Source organism: Saccoglossus kowalevskii, chromosome 13 (assembly GCF_978046115.1).
Source record: "Saccoglossus kowalevskii chromosome 13, keSacKowa6.1, whole genome shotgun sequence".
Taxonomy (NCBI): domain Eukaryota; kingdom Metazoa; phylum Hemichordata; class Enteropneusta; family Harrimaniidae; genus Saccoglossus; species Saccoglossus kowalevskii.
This window is the reverse complement of record NC_140653.1, coordinates 32,171,356-32,190,319: the sequence shown is the minus strand read 5'-3', so window position 1 is coordinate 32,190,319 and position 18,964 is coordinate 32,171,356. Positions and strand designations below refer to the sequence as shown.

The 18,964-nt window shown below is 38.1% G+C and overlaps 1 protein-coding gene across 1 annotated transcript in view; it reads left to right on the top strand.

The window, feature by feature from the left end:
• Positions 1 to 18,964, top strand: part of LOC100374177 (sodium channel protein 1 brain-like) — a 38,895-nt gene that overhangs the window by 7,568 nt on the left and 12,363 nt on the right. The window contains exons 2-9 of the mRNA XM_085507223.1: positions 7,765 to 7,894; positions 8,299 to 8,386; positions 9,784 to 9,912; positions 10,054 to 10,145; positions 10,761 to 10,973; positions 11,124 to 11,181; positions 16,080 to 16,224; positions 17,370 to 17,915. Coding sequence (XP_085363349.1) covers positions 7,765 to 7,894; positions 8,299 to 8,386; positions 9,784 to 9,912; positions 10,054 to 10,145; positions 10,761 to 10,973; positions 11,124 to 11,181; positions 16,080 to 16,224; positions 17,370 to 17,915 — 1,401 coding nt within the window. The remainder of the gene's footprint in view (positions 1 to 7,764; positions 7,895 to 8,298; positions 8,387 to 9,783; positions 9,913 to 10,053; positions 10,146 to 10,760; positions 10,974 to 11,123; positions 11,182 to 16,079; positions 16,225 to 17,369; positions 17,916 to 18,964) is intronic.

The window sequence follows — 18,964 nt, the reverse complement described above, 5'->3', positions numbered from 1 at the left end:
CCCACACTATCGCAATTGTGAGATACACATTGTCGTAATTCTGGAGTCCACGGTCATAATTACGAGATCCACTGTCGCAATGCCAGGTCGTAATCGCGAAGTTTCTACTGTCGTAATTGTGAGGTTCACATTGCTGTAAGCTTGGGTTCACACTGTCGTAATTGTGAGGTTCCCACTGTTGTAATTGTGAGGTTCACACTGTTGTAATTGTGAGGTTCACACTGTCGTAATTGTGAGGTTCTTACTGTCGTAATTGTGAGGTTCACACTGTCGTAATTGCGAGGTTCCCACTGTTGTAATTGTGAGGTTCCCACTGTTGTAATTGTGAGGTTCCCACTGTTGTAATTGTGAGGTTCCCACTGTTGTAATTGTGAGGTTCCCACTGTCGTAATTGTGAGGTTCCCACTGTTGTAATTGTGAGGTTCACACTGTTGTAATTGTGAGGTTCGCACTGTCGTAATTGTGAAGTTCACACTGTCGTAATTGCGAGGTCTACATTGTCGTAATCCTGAGATGTCTACTGTCGTAATTGTGGAGTTCACACCGTCGTAATTGTGAGATCTACATTGTCGTACAGTGTCAGGAGTTTCGCACTGTCGTAATTGTAAGACGATCACTGTCGTAATTGTGGGGTCCACATTGTTGTAATTGTGAAGTTCACTGTCGTAATTGTGAGGTTCCCACTGTCGTAATTGCAAAGTTTCCACTGTCGTAATTGTGAGGTTCCCACTGTCGTAATTGCAAAGTTTCCACTGTCGTAATTGTGAGGTTCCCACTGTCGTAATTGCAAAGTTCCCACTGTCGTAATTGTGAGGTTCCCACTGTCGTAATTGTGAGGTTCCCACTGTCGTAATTGCGAGGTTCCCACTGTCGTAATTGCGAGGTTCCCACTGTCGTAATTGCGAGGTTCCCACTGTCGTACTTGTGAAGTTCCCACTGTCGTAATTGCAAAGTTTCCACTGTCGTAATTGCAAAGTTTCCACTGTCGTAATTGCGAAGTTCCCACTGTCGTAATTGTGAGGTTCCCACTGTCGTAATTGTGAGGTTCCCACTGTCGTAATTGTGAGGTTCCCACTGTCGTAATTGTGAGGTTCCCACTGTCGTAATTGTGAGGTTCCCACTGTCGTAGTTGCAAAGTTTCCACTGTCGTAATTGCGAAGTTCCCACTGTCGTAATTGTGAGGTTCCCACTGTCGTAATTGTGAGGTTCCCACTGTCGTAATTGTGAGGTTCCCACTGTCGTAATTGTGAGGTTTCCACTGTCGCAATTCTGAGGTTCCCACTGTCGTAATTGCAAAGTTTCCACTGTCGTAATTGCAAAGTTTCCACTGTCGTAATTGCGAAGTTCCCACTGTCGTAATTGCGAGGTTCCCACTGTCGTAATTGCAAAGTTTCCACTGTCGTAATTGCGAAGTTCCCACTGTCGTGATTGCGAGGTTCCCACTGTCGTACTTGCGAAGTTCCCACTGTCGTAATTGCAAAGTTTCCACTGTCGTAATTGCAAAGTTTCCACTATCGTAATTGCGAAGTTCCCACTGTCGTAATTGTGAGGTTCCCACTGTCGTAATTGTGAGGTTCCCACTGTCGTAATTGTGAGGTTCACACTGTCGTAATTGTGAGATTCTTACTGTCGTAATTGTGAGGTTCACACTGTCGTAATTGCGAGGTTCCCACTGTTGTAATTGTGAGGTTCCCACTGTTGTAATTGTGAGGTTCCCACTGTTGTAATTGTGAGGTTCCCACTGTTGTAATTGTGAGGTTCCCACTGTCGTAATTGTGAGGTTCCCACTGTTGTAATTGTGAGGTTCACACTGTTGTAATTGTGAGGTTCGCACTGTCGTAATTGTGAAGTTCACACTGTCGTAATTGCGAGGTCTACATTGTCGTAATCCTGAGATGTCTACTGTCGTAATTGTGGAGTTCACACCGTCGTAATTGTGAGATCTACATTGTCCTACAGTGTCAGGAGTTTCGCACTGTCGTAATTGTAAGACGATCACTGTCGTAATTGTGGGGTCCACATTGTTGTAATTGTGAAGTTCACTGTCGTAATTGTGAGGTTCCCACTGTCGTAATTGCAAAGTTTCCACTGTCGTAATTGTGAGGTTCCCACTGTCGTAATTGCAAAGTTTCCACTGTCGTAATTGTGAGGTTCCCACTGTCGTAATTGCAAAGTTCCCACTGTCGTAATTGTGAGGTTCCCACTGTCGTAATTGCAAAGTTTCCACTGTCGTAATTGCAAAGTTTCCACTGTCATAATTGCGAAGTTCCCACTGTCGTAATTGTGAGGTTCTCACTGTCGTAATTGTGAGGTTCCCACTGTCGTAATTGTGAGGTTCCCACTGTCGTAATTGTGAGGTTCCCACTGTCGTAATTGTGAGGTTCCCACTGTCGTAGTTGCAAAGTTTCCACTGTCGTAATTGCGAAGTTCCCACTGTCGTAATTGTGAGGTTCCCACTGTCGTAATTGTGAGGTTCCCACTGTCGTAATTGTGAGGTTCCCACTGTCGTAATTGTGAGGTTTCCACTGTCGCAATTCTGAGGTTCCCACTGTCGTAATTGCAAAGTTTCCACTGTCGTAATTGCAAAGTTTCCACTGTCGTAATTGCGAAGTTCCCACTGTCGTAATTGCGAGGTTCCCACTGTCGTAATTGCAAAGTTTCCACTGTCGTAATTGCGAAGTTCCCACTGTCGTGATTGCGAGGTTCCCACTGTCGTACTTGCGAAGTTCCCACTGTCGTAATTGCAAAGTTTCCACTGTCGTAATTGCAAAGTTTCCACTATCGTAATTGCGAAGTTCCCACTGTCGTAATTGTGAGGTTCCCACTGTCGTAATTGTGAGGTTCCCACTGTCGTAATTGTGAGGTTCCCACTGTCATAATTGTGAGGCTCCCACTGTCGTAATTGTGAGGTTCCCACTGTCGTAATTGTGAGGTTCCCACTGTCGTAATTGTGAGGTTCCCACTGTCGTAATTGCAAAGTTTCCACTGTCGTAATTGCGAAGTTCCCACTGTCGTAATTGTGAGGTTCCCACTGTCGTAATTGTGAGGTTCCCACTGTCGTAATTGTGAGGTTCCCACTGTCGTAATTGTGAGGTTTCCACTGTCGCAATTGTGAGGTTCCCACTGTCGTAATTGCAAAGTTTCCACTGTCGTAATTGCAAAGTTTCCACTGTCGTAATTGCGAAGTTCCCACTGTCGTAATTGCGAGGTTCCCACTGTCGTAATTGCAAAGTTTCCACTGTCGTAATTGCGAGGTTCCCACTGTCGTAATTGCGAGGTTCCCACTGTCGTACTTGCGAAGTTCCCACTGTCGTAATTGCAAAGTTTCCACTGTCGTAATTGCAAAGTTTCCACTATCGTAATTGCGAAGTTCCCACTGTCGTAATTGTGAGGTTCCCACTGTCGTAATTGTGAGGTTCCCACTGTCGTAATTGCGAGGTTCACTGTCTATTCGAAATGATATTTAAGTGATTATATGAAGAATTATTCAATGAAAGTTGTGGTAATTTTGTGTTGTTTCTACGGTAATGACACGTGCATTTCTGACATGTGTGTTGTGTATCTTTAACAGTTACAACATCTGGAAAAGTTGTATTGTTCAAGTCCGGGGTGGCGTGACTGGACGCCATTATTTACATCACCTCTCATGTAACAGTGAGAATTTTTGTCTCTGTTATACGGGACAAAATTATACTGTCTCGTGAGATTTATTAGATTTTTCACGGGAGAACTATTTGTATTGTGATACATTCACCTCCCGCAAAGTTTACCAACTGAAATGCGTACAATGGGTGTGAGGTAGGTCTTTTTATGGCAGAACATTACTCATTCACCTCTATTATTGGCGGCGTTAATAGGAGACGAGTTAGCATCTACCAACGCAGAAAAAAACATAAGACAGTAGCGAAGACGATCACTTGGCAGTCTTCCATACCATCATACCATTATTAATAGGTGTCTATTCACAAATCCAATGCCAGTGCCGAGTTTCTATTGACAAGGTCGGTTTCGCGGCCATTAATAAGTACCCACCAGCCATCATACACAGTGCACTCATCACAGTTCAGTCAACTACGAACTTCAAGGAGACTGTGACAACATTGATTCCCATATAAGTAAAATACATAGCCTGAGGACTCGGTTTTATGTACAACACTGTGAAATAAATACATACGTCACTATCACAATTTATAAACATATTTATGAGCTTTTCGGATAATTCCTTTTTAATAAATAGACCTTGTTATTCATCCCATTGCCATCTATGCTATAAATCACAGGCTTTGACACTGACTTATAATAGACGACCATCACACTTTGTAGAGGACCTAATACCAAACAAATACCTGCAAGTTATTTTTGCGACCAAATTCAATAACCGGAAGTAATGCAATTCAATATACCGTGCGTAGAATAATAATATATGGTATGCTGTCTTGACTACTTCATGTTAGTTCTCATCAAATTCTGCTCTTATTCATGAGATATCACACACAGTCTGCAAAAGTTGGCAATTACATCATTGACAATATACGTGTAACTCATACATGAGTGTGGTGGATACTCGTTAACCCAAAAATGACTTTTGACCGTCGTGACCGACTGATTCAGATCAGTCATGCTCTATATTTTCTAAATAATTGGGGTGAAATAACAGACAAAATACAGCAAGTTTCTAGTGACATTTTTTTCTCTGATAAATATGACACATATATCAGGTTTTACTTTTAACAGTCATTATGATATCAAACAATATTAATTGTTTGCACAAGGAATCATGGCATACATATTTCCACAGTGAGCAATGTCACATTCAAAGACTCAGTTAAAGTCTAAGATTAGAATTAATTATAGGGACGATTTTGACAGCATTTAAATCTGCCCTGCAATGTACGTTTGTGTCTCAAATTAATATATCAGAGGTAAGATTTTACGATGTCCATGCTACGCATATGAAAACAAAACCTAAACAGCTGAAAACATTGTTGGTAGACTAACACATTTACATGTTGTTGTCATAAATGCATGTCATATTTCATGACGTAACAGCACGTGTTTGGTACCGTAAAGGTATGCCAGTATGACATGGCTTAAACTATACTGAAAACGTTACAACTAATGCAGCTTGCTCCTTCAGTGTTTTGTGTATGTTTTAAACACGTGAATTGCATGTAGATGTGATAAGCGCTGACCACCTGTTGATGGCGCCATAAGCGTTGTTCAATATCATCAAATACTCCAGGATAAAACATACTTTAATTGGTATTTCATTAGAACATGTGTAAGCGACTAACGACAACAACGTATCAAATGGCGGCGATATCGATTTTCATCCACGTGTTATTAGTATGTTAGATTTGATACACGTCTCTGGAAATCTATGAGCCTTGGGATTATTTCACCACAATAATATCTTCCTGTAAATAAGTGCGATTTCCGATACCACAAATTATTTTTTGTTCCAGGTGACGCTTGTGGACAGTGGATGTCAGTGCTGTTTCTCCCGACTTGGTTATGTGCAAATGCTTACATATAGTGCATTTTGTGATGTGAACCTTATTTCGTGCTCGGGACTATGTGATAGAGTTGTGTGGCCATCCTTTTATCATAATGTCATTATGGCAATTTAATGTGTTAGTCTGGCGATATTCGGCAGGGTTTGGTGAATGAATCCCGGTCTGTGGATGTTGTCTTTCCATGACATATGTGGTCACTCACTCAGAGCTGGTGTTCAACCCAGAAAGGTCTACTGAATAATTGTCTTTCGAACATTTTATTTGAGAATTTTAATATCGAAATTGACAACGAATCCAGAAATCCGAGTTCAATTACTTTCCCTCACTCTCACTGAATGGACTATCGTAAAAATGCCTGAATTTTAATACATTGAAATAACCAGGGTTTTTCCTGTTCTTGGGTATTCTCAAATGCAGATGTTGCAGATGTTTCCGCAAAAATTCGAAATATTAAAAAAATCCAATTAACGACGTTAGTGAGTTCCATAAATCAGCGCAAATACCGTGTTCTCACAATGCGAAATGAAACAACAATATCGACAATATGCAACACGGCTGGTTTTTGACAATGTCTTATATATTGTATATTTAATATTCTTATTCCTTAATTTGTTATTAAACATATTTTTGAAAGTAAGTCCATATAAATTAGTATTGTTTTGAAGACGATCTCTTCACAATATTGTCTTCTTGGGTTTGGATTCACTTACCTTGAAATTTCAGGGGCGGGGGTCCAAACTTTAAAATCGCCAGACTAAGTTAATGATTTTTTTTATGTTATACAAAAACAAATTGAATAAAATGTTCAATGGGGGGAGGGGGGTCCGGACCCCAAGAACCCCCCTCCCAGTTCCGCCAGTGAAATTGTATAAGACGATATCATTGTTATTGCTAAGTTATAAGATAATGCTCAATTGCAACTTGATAGCCATGACATTTGACGTCACTGTACATGAAACCGTGACCCCAAATGTTTCACATAATGGGGTCAAAGATATTTGTTCCAAATCTGTCGTCATGGTTGGATTTTTTGCCTGTCTATCGTCATGGTTGGATTTCTTGCCTGCCTATCGTCATGGTTAGATTTCTTGCCTGCAAAACAACAATGGAAATGTTATTGGTTTAATGAAACCAATTCTAAATATTCGATGTTGAATATTTTACGTTACGTTATATTACACTGTTAACTATGTTCACGGTCAAACCTGATAAGTATTGAGGTATACATAAACATACAGTGTAAAATTATATCAGCTGAAACAAGATATAATATAAATTAATTCAAACAACTTGATGCTGTGATTGTTAAAGAAAAATATGAATAAATCGGCGAATATTTATACAATAACATTCATTCGCTTAAAATATCTCAAAAGTGAACATTGTAAGTGAGTCTAATGTAGAATTTCAATAATTCAATGATAGCAATGGCGACAATTTACACACACTGAATGTTCGCAATGTTTCATTATCCAGTGACGTCGGATGTTTATCGTGAATCAATGATATACATAGGATCTATTCAAATCGAACAATAGATATTTACTTGTGTACAAACACTATAATGTCTTAGCAACGACTATCCCCACAGCTTCATTACATATTCTGTCTCTGTATCATTATGTTTTTCAATGTAAACATCAATTATTGTGTTATATTTTGTTTGAGAACAGATTTGAAGTTGAATAAAATTTCCCACAAAAACTATAACTAAACCTTGACCATTTACGTCGTTTCTATTCTGTTATGTTCGCTACTCCTACTGTAGGCTTGTTGTCTGTCAGAGCCCCCCCCCCACCACCACCACCATCCCCACCCCTTTATCCACTGTAAGATATTTAACATAGCATAAAGGAATGAGGCTGCCGTGCCTTTTCATGTTATAGCCTACAGTGAACAATGAGTTCTAGCGGTTTAATGCTCTGTATTCAGTTTCTCTTTACATATTGTCTGAGACCAGGGTGGCCTGTTTTTTATTGACACAGGACATAACTACACCGTCCATTCATTTATCAGTGCAACAACTACCAGTCACATGTCTATCAATATTCAACATGTTTTTGCATTCCGAGATCATTTAAAAAATAAAATGAGTTTTAAAACAGTGGATAAGTTAAACTAGAATTTATATGTGGTACGCAGCTAGGCGTAAAGCTTCGAACATTTACGAATCAAGTTTTAACATGCCATGTTATTTGAAACACATTTGTACTATTCATCGCCAATGTGTTTGTTTTTCTTTTTATAGCCGTTTACAGTCCTTGCCAAACGATGGGGAAAGAAGTACATCTATCGATTTTCCACAACGAAGGTGCTTTTTTTGTTTGGGCCGATGAACCCCCTGCGTCGTGTTATGATCTACATGGTGACTCATCAATATCCTTTATCACGTGATGTGAACGAATTTCTAAGTATAAGCAGTATATAGTAAGATAGTGCGATAAGAATTTACATATGAAATCTGGCACATTTTCTACTCGTCTTAAAATACTGACGAAATCAAGGTTAAGCGTTGTCTAAATTACCGAAAAAACACTGAAATACTGTAGAACACGTTGAAATAGCTGCATGCAATTTTAGCGGATTTGACTCTCGGCATGAATTAACAGAATCTTAATTTGGAAAATATTGTTTCTGTTAAATTAGCTGCATCTTGAATTAGCGAAATTACAGATTAGCTAAATCAGCTAAAATAACATGCTAACTAAAATACATGTTTTACAGTAGTTTATATATAGTAGGTAGTTATATTAACCTGTATTCCTTAACGTAATGTGTACATTATTTGACATAGTTGTAATGCTTACCATCTTAGCAAATTGCGTCTTTCTGGGACTGAATGCAGAAAACAAATATGCAGTATATGCAGAGTAAGTATCCAAAATATCTACAAGTTTGAGCCACTTTTCAACACGCGACTACATCGAGCATAGGTGATTGGCCAAGCTTTGCATTGACACTGAGATCGTTACAATGTCACAACAATTCCTAGATATAGAACGCATGATTCCAAAGAAGTCATCCATAACGGTCTTATTCATACATACATATATATATATATATATATATATATATATATATATATATATATATATATATATATATATATATATATATTTTATAATTGCGTTTTCGTTTGCATTATCACGTATTGTTTTTACTAAGATTAAGTAAGCATGTATTCTATTAGTTTGAAGTCTGCTTTATTTCGTTGCTAACTTCCAAGTTTTCTGTTGCTCTACCGTTGCATCCCTTAGCATTATGCAGAGATCAGAGTAAGTAAATAGAAAAAGGGAAATCATCTTGCAACTTAAAACAATATTAATTGTTTGGTATTATTTCTATTATTAACGTTAATACTACCATTTACACTGTTAGAAACTTCCAATGCACTGCGTAGATTATTAGTACTTGTACAACTCGTCGATGTATTCTCTCTGTGTATCTTCTCTGTATTCTCTCTCTCTATTTTTGTCCGAAACCAGCCTCGTCCCAAAATATTATATTAAAACTTTGTGACTGGGACGAGGTTATGTGCATTACGTGTCAGCAACGTTGTAGTGTTTATTTGTCTTTGTTGTTGTGTGTCCTACTTTGTAATTAACGTTTCAGTGTTCCAGAATAGTCTCTTTCTGAGACGCGTTTCATATAACCAAATAACACACAACATATATGTTAAATACCCATTAATTGTATTATTACTCGGCAACACTTTCTGGTCTTATTCACATGATTATCTAAACGTACCGCTCTAAACTGGCGCCGCTCTATTCGTTGTACAAGATTCAGAAATCGAATCGAAATCTTGTGGTTCATTTATTCAATGATATCAACGTGGAATATAATGGGTCTTTAACAGGTATTAACATACTGAACCTGTCAACAAAGGAAAATAAATAAGTAAGAAAGCGATACCTTAATCGTCCACAAAAGACCAAACACTAAATGAACATGTATCCAATTCTTGGATATTATATTTATTTACGTGTATGTTTATTGCTGTAACAGAAAAGCAATGCATTTGCCGTTATTATAAACGGGTACATAATGGTCAGTAAACATACTTTTGGCAAATCCGTTATTGTTTGGTCTTACAAGATGAAACGATCGTCCTAGCATGTGCCTGTTCTTCTTCACTATGTATTCCTGTCTCTTGTGCATGAATTCCAACCTCTATCCTCTTCCATCTGCCTCTGTACGTATACGTCCCGTGTTCATGCCTTATTTGTGTCTGTTTAATGCATTTTGTATCTGTATTCTATACTAGATACGTATTTACGGGTATTTACACTTTTGAAATGCTGGTGAAAATTTTAGCCAGGGGATTTATCATCTACAAATTTACATATCTCCGAGATCCTTGGAATTGGTTAGATTTTACAGTTATAATTTTAGCGTAAGTAAACGATATTCATGTTGTTTTATTCAATTGTTTCGCGCACCATTTACATCGTTTATCACATGTCTGAACTATACCCAATATATGTAGCACAGTTATGACAAATTATTTATTCTAATTTTGTTTTGACTCTGATAGATATGTTACAATAGGAGTGGATCTTGGCAACTTTTCAGGTTTGCGTACACTTCGAGTACTAAGAGCTTTAAAAACAATTTCGATTGTGCCAGGTGAGTGGATTGTACATTTCACGCAAAGTCGCGTGATGTGGTGTGCCATGTAACTCGTTGCTATGTAAAACGAATAAAAACAGGAGGAACTTTTCCCTGAAATATAGGCTATCTCTGAGGACGACGACCTCCCAATTAGTATCTAATGCTGTGTTTTATTTTTCACAATTCTCTCCACAAATATTCTAAATGTGAGCAAATTAGGTTAAAATATCAGGAGAATGTCTTCCAATCAAGAACGTTTTACTCCGTGGTTTCCTGTACAAATGTGATTTTTCAAACATCAGTAATCTACTCTCTAAATGTACGCAGCTGTTGAGCTGTTCTAAATGCGCACATATCTCATACATTGTGCATCCCTGGGTTGTCCAACAAATCCCCGTGTCGAGTTTTTGTCTCCTGATCGACACCTGCACTTGTTCGCCGATCTAGTGAATTCTAACGATTCGAAGATAATGCAGTGCATTTCCTTGTTGCAGTGTACTACCGTTTTTTGCCAATAATATAGCAATTACACACTACGGAATCATAACAAGATATGTGCATATTAATCATATGAATTTGCATAATAATTGACAAAAATGCTTATTGATATATGGCTCATTTTATTTGTAGGTTTAAAATCCATAATCAACGCACTATTAAAGTCTACAAAGATGTTGGCTGAAGTTATGTTGCTTACAGTGTTCGTGCTTTCTATATTTGCTTTATTTTCACTTCAAATTTACATGGGCGTGTTGCGTCAGAAGTGTGTCTACAATTTCGATGGAATGTTAGCGTATTCTAACTATACGCATAGTGAATGGCATGCAATAGTGGAGAACAGCAGTAAGTCACAATAATAATTGTAGATCGATCAAATATTCAAAGGAACTCAAAATTTCAGCCAAATATTTAGTAGCTCGTTGAATTCGAAAACTGCTGCACGTGTATTTGATGACCCTGATGTTGGTTGTAATAAATAACATTTTGTTTTAGGTAATTGGTACTACAGGAACGATGAACCTATCATGTGTAGCAATCTATCTGGAATTGGGTAAGTGTTATATCACTACCAATGACATATACCGCATACTTTGAATACACCACTATCGATGACATATACCGCATACTTTGAATACATCACTATCAGTGACATATACCGCATACTTTGAATACATCACTGTCAATGACATATACCGCATACTTTGAATACATCACTATCAATGACATATACCGCATACTTTGAATACATCACTATCAATGACATATACCGCATACTTTGAATACATCACTATCAGTGACATATATCGCATACTTTGAATACATCACTATCAATGACATATACCGCATACTTTGAATACATCACTATCAGTGACATATACCGCATACTTTGAATACACCACTATAAATGACATATATCGCATACTTTGAATACACCACTATCGATGACATATACCGCATACTTTGAATACATCACTATCAATGACATATACCGCATACTTTGAATACACCACTATCAATGACATATACCGCATACTTTGAATATATCACTATCAATGACATATACCGCATACTTTGAATACATCACTATCAGTGACATATACCGCATACTTTGAATACACCACTATCAATGACATATACCGCATACTTTGAATACACCACTATCAGTGACATATACCGCATACTTTGAATACACCACTATCAATGACATATACTGCATACTTTGAATACACCACTATCAATGACATATACCGCATACTTTGAATACATCACTATCGATGACATATACCACATACTTTGAATACACCACTATCGATGACATATACCGCATACTTTGAATACATCACTATCAATGACATATACCGCATACTTTGAATACATCACTATCAGTGACATATACCGCATACTTTGAATACACCACTATCAATGACATATATCGCTTACCTTGAATATACGACTATGCACAATATTATATTTCATACTTTGCATACACCACTATCAGGGACGTTTATATCATATATATAGAACCACTTTTTACCATTTATATCACATAATGTGAAAATAATACACCACTACCCACTCTCTGTGTCACATGTCTTGAATACACCACTACCCATCCTCTATGTCACATGCCTTGAATACATCACTACCCACCCTCTATGTCACATGTCTTGAATACATCACTACACACCGTCTATGTCACATGTCTTGAATACACCACTACCCGCCCTCTATGTCACATGTCTTGAATACATCACTACCCACCCTCTATGTCACATGCCTTGAATACATCACTACACACCGTCTATGTCACATGTCTTGAATACATCACTACCCACCATCTATGTCACATGTCTTGAATACATCACTACCCACCCTCTATGTCACATGTCTTGAATACATCACTACCCACCCTCTATGTCACATGTCTTGAATACATCACTACCCACCCTCTATGTCACATGTCTTGAATACATCACTACCCACCCTCTATGTCACATGCCTTGAATACATCACTACACACCCTCTATGTCACATGCCTTGAATACATCACTACCCACCCTCTATGTCACATGTCTTGAATACATCACTACCCACCCTCTATGTCACATGCCTTGAATACATCACTACACACCCCGTCTATGTCACATGTCTTGAATACATCACTACCCACCCTCTATGTCACATGTCTTGAATACATCACTACCCACCCTCTATGTCACATGTTTTGAATACATCACTACCCGCCCTCTATGTCACATGTCTTGAATACATCACTACCCACCCTCTATGTCACATGCCTTGAATACATCACTACACACCCTCTATGTCACATGCCTTGAATACATCACTACCCACCCTCTATGTCACATGTCTTGAATACATCACTACCCACCCTCTATGTCACATGCCTTGAATACATCACTACACACCGTCTATGTCACATGTCTTGAATACATCACTACCCACCTTCTGTCACATGTCTTGAATACATCACTACCCACCCTCTATGTCACATGTCTTGAATACATCACTACCCGCCCTCTATGTCACATGTCTTGAATACATCACTACCCACCATCTATGTCACATGCCTTGAATACACCACTACCCGCTCTCTATGTCACATGCCTTGAATACATCACTACACACCGTCTATGTCACATGCCTTGAATACACCACTACCCGCCTTCTATATCACATGCCTTGAATACACCCTTATTCGTCACACATCGCATAATTGGAGTACACCACTTATAACACATACTATGTAATTTATCGGCTTTATTCTATAGCTTGAATACACCACTACCCGCCCTCTATATCACATGCCTTGAATATACCCTTATTCGTCACACATCGCATAGTTGGAGTACACCACTTATAACACATACTATGTACTTTATCGGCTTTATTCTATAGCTTGAATACACCACTACCCGCCCTCTATGTCACATGACTTGAATACACCACTATCCAGGACTTATATATTGCTTACCTTGAATACATAGCGTTAGTCTGCTTCTAAAGAAACACTGAATAAATGTGTTAATATGAATACACGCGCTATCATAGGATAATTGCATGCTAATTATATTTACATAAAGCATCTTGTCCTGAGATGTCCATAGTATCTTGGTTTTGTTAAATTCAAAGTATCTTGTCTTGAGTAAGGTCTAACGTAATTTGTTCTGATTAAGCCAAAAGAATTTTATCCAAAGTAATTTATTCTGATTATTGTAATAAATATCTTGTCCCGATCACTGTCTGAGGAATCCCGCCCCTTTGTAATTACTGTTCAAAAAAGCTTGTTTTTAATATTCCGAAGTATTTTTTCCTGATTTAATCCAAAATATTGTATCCAAATCAATCTCCAAAGTTTCTTGTCCTGGCCAATGTCCGACGAATTATCAATTGATTAATGTTCATGTATCATGTCTTGTTTAGGTTCAAACTATCTTGTCCCGATTAAAGTTCAAAGCATCTCATCTTGATCAATAACAAAAATATCCTGTTCTTGCCCAGATCAATGTCTACTAACAGTTAAATATTTCTCGAAATTCTTGCTCTAATATTGCCATAATTAATCAACAAATACTTCTTCTGGTAATATAATTTGCTTCCTGTGTTCTATGCAAATTGATCTGCCAATATATATGCATGTATAGTTCACTCATACCTTGAATGTCCTATGGTTTACTACTATAACTTAAATATTGGTTGTTCTTAATTTTTTTTGCATGGATTGTACTCTATTTGGACAACAGGGGTGGCTGGAGGTATACCTTTATTACTCTTTTCAACGTGTAGTTCGTCTAGTTATATTGTATTTCGTATCCCTAACAAATGTATCCCGTAAGACTATGAGTTGATATGCTATTCTCGTCTGTCTTACGAAGTATGAGAAACGCACTGTTCTGCGTACTTATGTATGTATGGTCTGTCTGAGGGTCGGCAATGTGGAAGACCTTGAAAATACATGGATAATACATTGATTTGACACTTAACTGTCATGGAAAACCGTTTATACCATGGTTGCACCAATCGCGTTTAGGTTTACCACAATGCCCCCATTTCTTACATGTCGAGACAAGACATCGTTAAGTACGTGGTATCGTGACGTGAGGGCGTGCTTCATTTCTAGACCCGCGAACCAAATGACAATCCCCGCTTATAGTTTCACAAAATTTGACTGTGTTTTATCATTTACTAATTGGCTATTGTCACTATTCGAGTGTCGGGAATGTTCTGTAAATGTGTTCGCAGTCATTAGAAATTCAGCACCGCCCTCTGCCCTCTATATCCGGGTAATCCACGTCGATCAGTAATCGTCACGTGATAGTGGTAATGTTGTACATTGTGCTAATATGTAATGATATTTTTACTTTAGTATTTCCATATTAAAACTAACATAGCTTGTCTGCGAAGAAACACTAAACATTATATCTCTGAGGTATATCCTAACAAGTACCATTTTAAATTCAATGTTAAAACAGCCATATCTAGTAGCATTCTGATAAATCGTGCAAATGTCTAATTTTTACGCTCAATCAGCCAACAAAATAAAATCCTTCATAGGCGTTTTCAATTTCGGTAGGCGGTGGACAACGCCTCTATCGGTAGGCGGTGGACAACGCCTCTATCGGTAGGCGGTGGACAACGCCTCTATCGGTAGGCGGTGGACAACGCCTCTATCGGTAGGCGGTGGACAACGCCTCTATCGGTAGGCGGTGGACAACGTCTCTAACTGCATACAACTACGAAAGTTTAAGGTGTTTAAAGACGCTTTCTGGGGGAGTAAACGGGCGTGTATTGGTGTTTGCAGCACTGATTTTTCAAAAGGAGTAAAAGGTGTGTCATGCTACATTTGATCTTGATTATTTTCGACCTTTGGGAGACGGCCACGATTGGCTACGGATTCTCTATCTACAGACTGCAAACCATAACACCAAATACACTAAACAGAAATCCATATTTCATTGAATTTTGCATGATTTAATCGAAATCGATACATTAGCTCCAATATGCATTTAACACCAACTGAATGACATCTTGAGCAATATTAGTAATATTTTCTGAATTTGAGATGTCATCATACCAGTGAATGATACGCACAGCCTAAAATAGCAGATGGAATGTATTTCCCTTGCACGTAGCATGTTGCATGAATCAACAATACCTGCAAAGGAAATATTTCAGTAAGTTAAAATGGCGCCCGCTATGCGATATTCGCTTCAACAGTGACTCAACCAGTTGAGTAACCAACCATATCAATTGCAAAGAAAATAACTCAAACGAATTTCTTTGAATAGACCTTCAATTGTAATACACTTCCATGTATTTATCGTTGATTCTGCACCCATAACATGTTCTAATGACGAACTTAACCATTGTCTACCCATTTCAAAAGTCTGTGCAATTCTAAATTGTTTCTATTACTCATGTTTACAGTCCATGTCCAGGAAATTATACCTGTCTTAAAGACATCGATGGCAATCCAAACTACGGCTACACCAGCTTCGATAATTTTGCTTGGGCGATGCTGACTTCATTTCAGCTTATCACCCTAGACTACTGGGAGAATGTTTATGATTACGTAAGTACATATCACATCCACAGAACACCATATCACTTTGGAAATATCAATAGTATACCACATAACATAAGAACATCGTCTATGTGTACATACTGCATATTATTAAGCACATCGTCTATGTGTACATACCACATAACTTACGTACATCGTCTATGTAGACATAACTTACGTACATCGTTTATGTAGACATAACGTAAGAACATCGTCTATGTATACATACTGCATAAGCAGCTTGTTTTTGTGTACATACCACATAACATAAGAACATCGTCTATGTAGACATAACGTAAGTATATCGTCTATGTGTACATACTGCATAAGCACCTTGTCTTTGTGTACATACCACATAACATAAGAACATCGTATATGTAGACATAACGTAAGTACATCGTCTATGTGCACATACTGCATAGGCACATCGTCTATATGTACATACCATATAACATAAGAACATCGTCTATGTATACATACTGCATAAGCACATTGTCTTTGTGTACATACCACATAACATAGGAACATCGTCTATGTAGACATAACGTAAGTACATCGTCTATGTATACATACCACATAACTTACGTACATCGTCTATGTAGACATAACGTAAGAACATCGTCTATGTATACATACTGCATAATCACATTGTCTTTGTGGACATACCACATAACATAAGAACATCGTCTATGTAGACATAACGTAAGTACATCGTCTATGTGTACATACTGCATAGGCACATTGTCTATGTGTACATACAACATAACTTACGTACATAGTCTATGTAAACATAACTTACGTACATCGTCTATGTAGACATAACGTAAGAACATCGTCTATGTATACATACTGCATCAGCACCTTGTCTTTGTGTACATACCACATAACATAAGAACATCGTCTATGTAGATATAACGTAAGTACATCGTCTATGCAGACATAACGTAAGGGCATCGTTTATGTATACCCTATAACATGGGTCATTAAAGCTTCAATGTTGAAGAAGAATACATTCATTCATATGTTTACTTTGCTGTGTTTAGTGCAAAGGCTCACGGTATACCAATCTAATTCGTACATGTGATAATGGTTGATACAATGTACCCATGGAGTGTGCACAATTAATTATCCTTATACGCGTTGTTTCTCTACAGATAATTCGCTCACAGGGTCCATGGCACATTCTATTCTTCTTGGTCATTGTGTTATTTGGTTCATATTACCTAATCAACTTAATGTTAGCCGTCGTTTCCATGTCATACACTGAGGAAGCTGCACGAAATGAAGCTGAAATTAAAAGAAATCAGAGGGATAATGCGGCTGCTACAAACAATTTAATGAAGTATAACCCAGAAAGACTTAAAATGCTTGTGAACAGACAGAAAATAAAAATGAAAATGATGAAAAAGAAAAAGCAACAACAACTTGTGGATGATAATGCCAAAACAGATGAACCCAAGGCGGATACCAATCTCGGCACTGCGTCTGTTGATAAAGTTTCTGATGGTGCTAATAAAGATTTGAAAGACAGCAAAGTAGCTGTTGCTGAAAACGTTGGTACTACATCTAATACCAATGACGTCAACGTAGGCGCTGTCGCTATGATCGTGACGTCATCAGATGTCAGTGGTGATAAAACAATCGAAACAAATGAAGCAGACAGCAAAAGTGTTACAACTTCATTGACGTCCAATTCAGAGGTAATAATAACTTGAATTGTGTTGACTTTATTTGTACTCACATTTTTGAGTACCATAATTGTATACTGCCCGCATGCACGCATCTGATGGTTATTGCTGTTCAGTACTTATTTCTCAGTGCTTGCTTTCTTGTAGTGACCTTACTCAATTCTTGCTTAACTTTTTATCATACGCATGCGTACACAGGAATACACGGATTCTGATGACGATTACACAAGTAGTTTTAGAGACGCAGTAAGTAGTAGAAAATACAGTAAACTGTGAACCATAATTTATGTTGTATATGCTTGGGTATTCTTAACTATAACTATTTTTCTTGATTTAACAGTATTTTTATATTCTATTTTTTCAATTACTGACGATACATTGGTATTTAGTCAATCAGTTTAATTGTCCCTAAGTGGTGGTTAGGTTTAATGTGGATATCATGAGTGAGCGTAAAACATCGCAGTTCGTATATTCAACCGAGTTCACACCGTGATTCAGACATTCATCTAACCCCACATCAAGTTGGCTAAGGGGTTGGCCATTCGAATTCATGGGGGATGCTGGCAGCTTTGTTAGAAAAAATGCAAAACAGAAAACGAATACACTGCGATGTGTTGCATGAAAAAAAAAACTGTTAGCACATTCAAGAAAGATGAAAATCAGACCAGAAACCGCGAAAAAATGCACTGGTCACCCTCTTCTAGCCACCCCCACCCCCACCCCCGATGATTTTAATTGGTTGACATATATTTAATATACCCAGTTTTCTAAACAGCCTGCAAGCCAGAATTCAACCCTTTTTCCGACACAACTTGCAACCATTGCCGAGTATCTCCGAAATCCGCCGTCGAGACCACCATATCATACCATTCCGAGCACACCATGCTGTATCATGACCAACTCGTGTGTCGTGTTACTCAACATGTGTTTCACACGTGTTTTGTCAAGTGTGTTCTATGCTAACATTTTGTCGGCCATGTTCGCCTACTGATCTCCACCTGTAGCAGATCTGACTCGCCTGCAGTGTGCCTTCAGAATACTAGTGCTAGAGCCGGTCAACC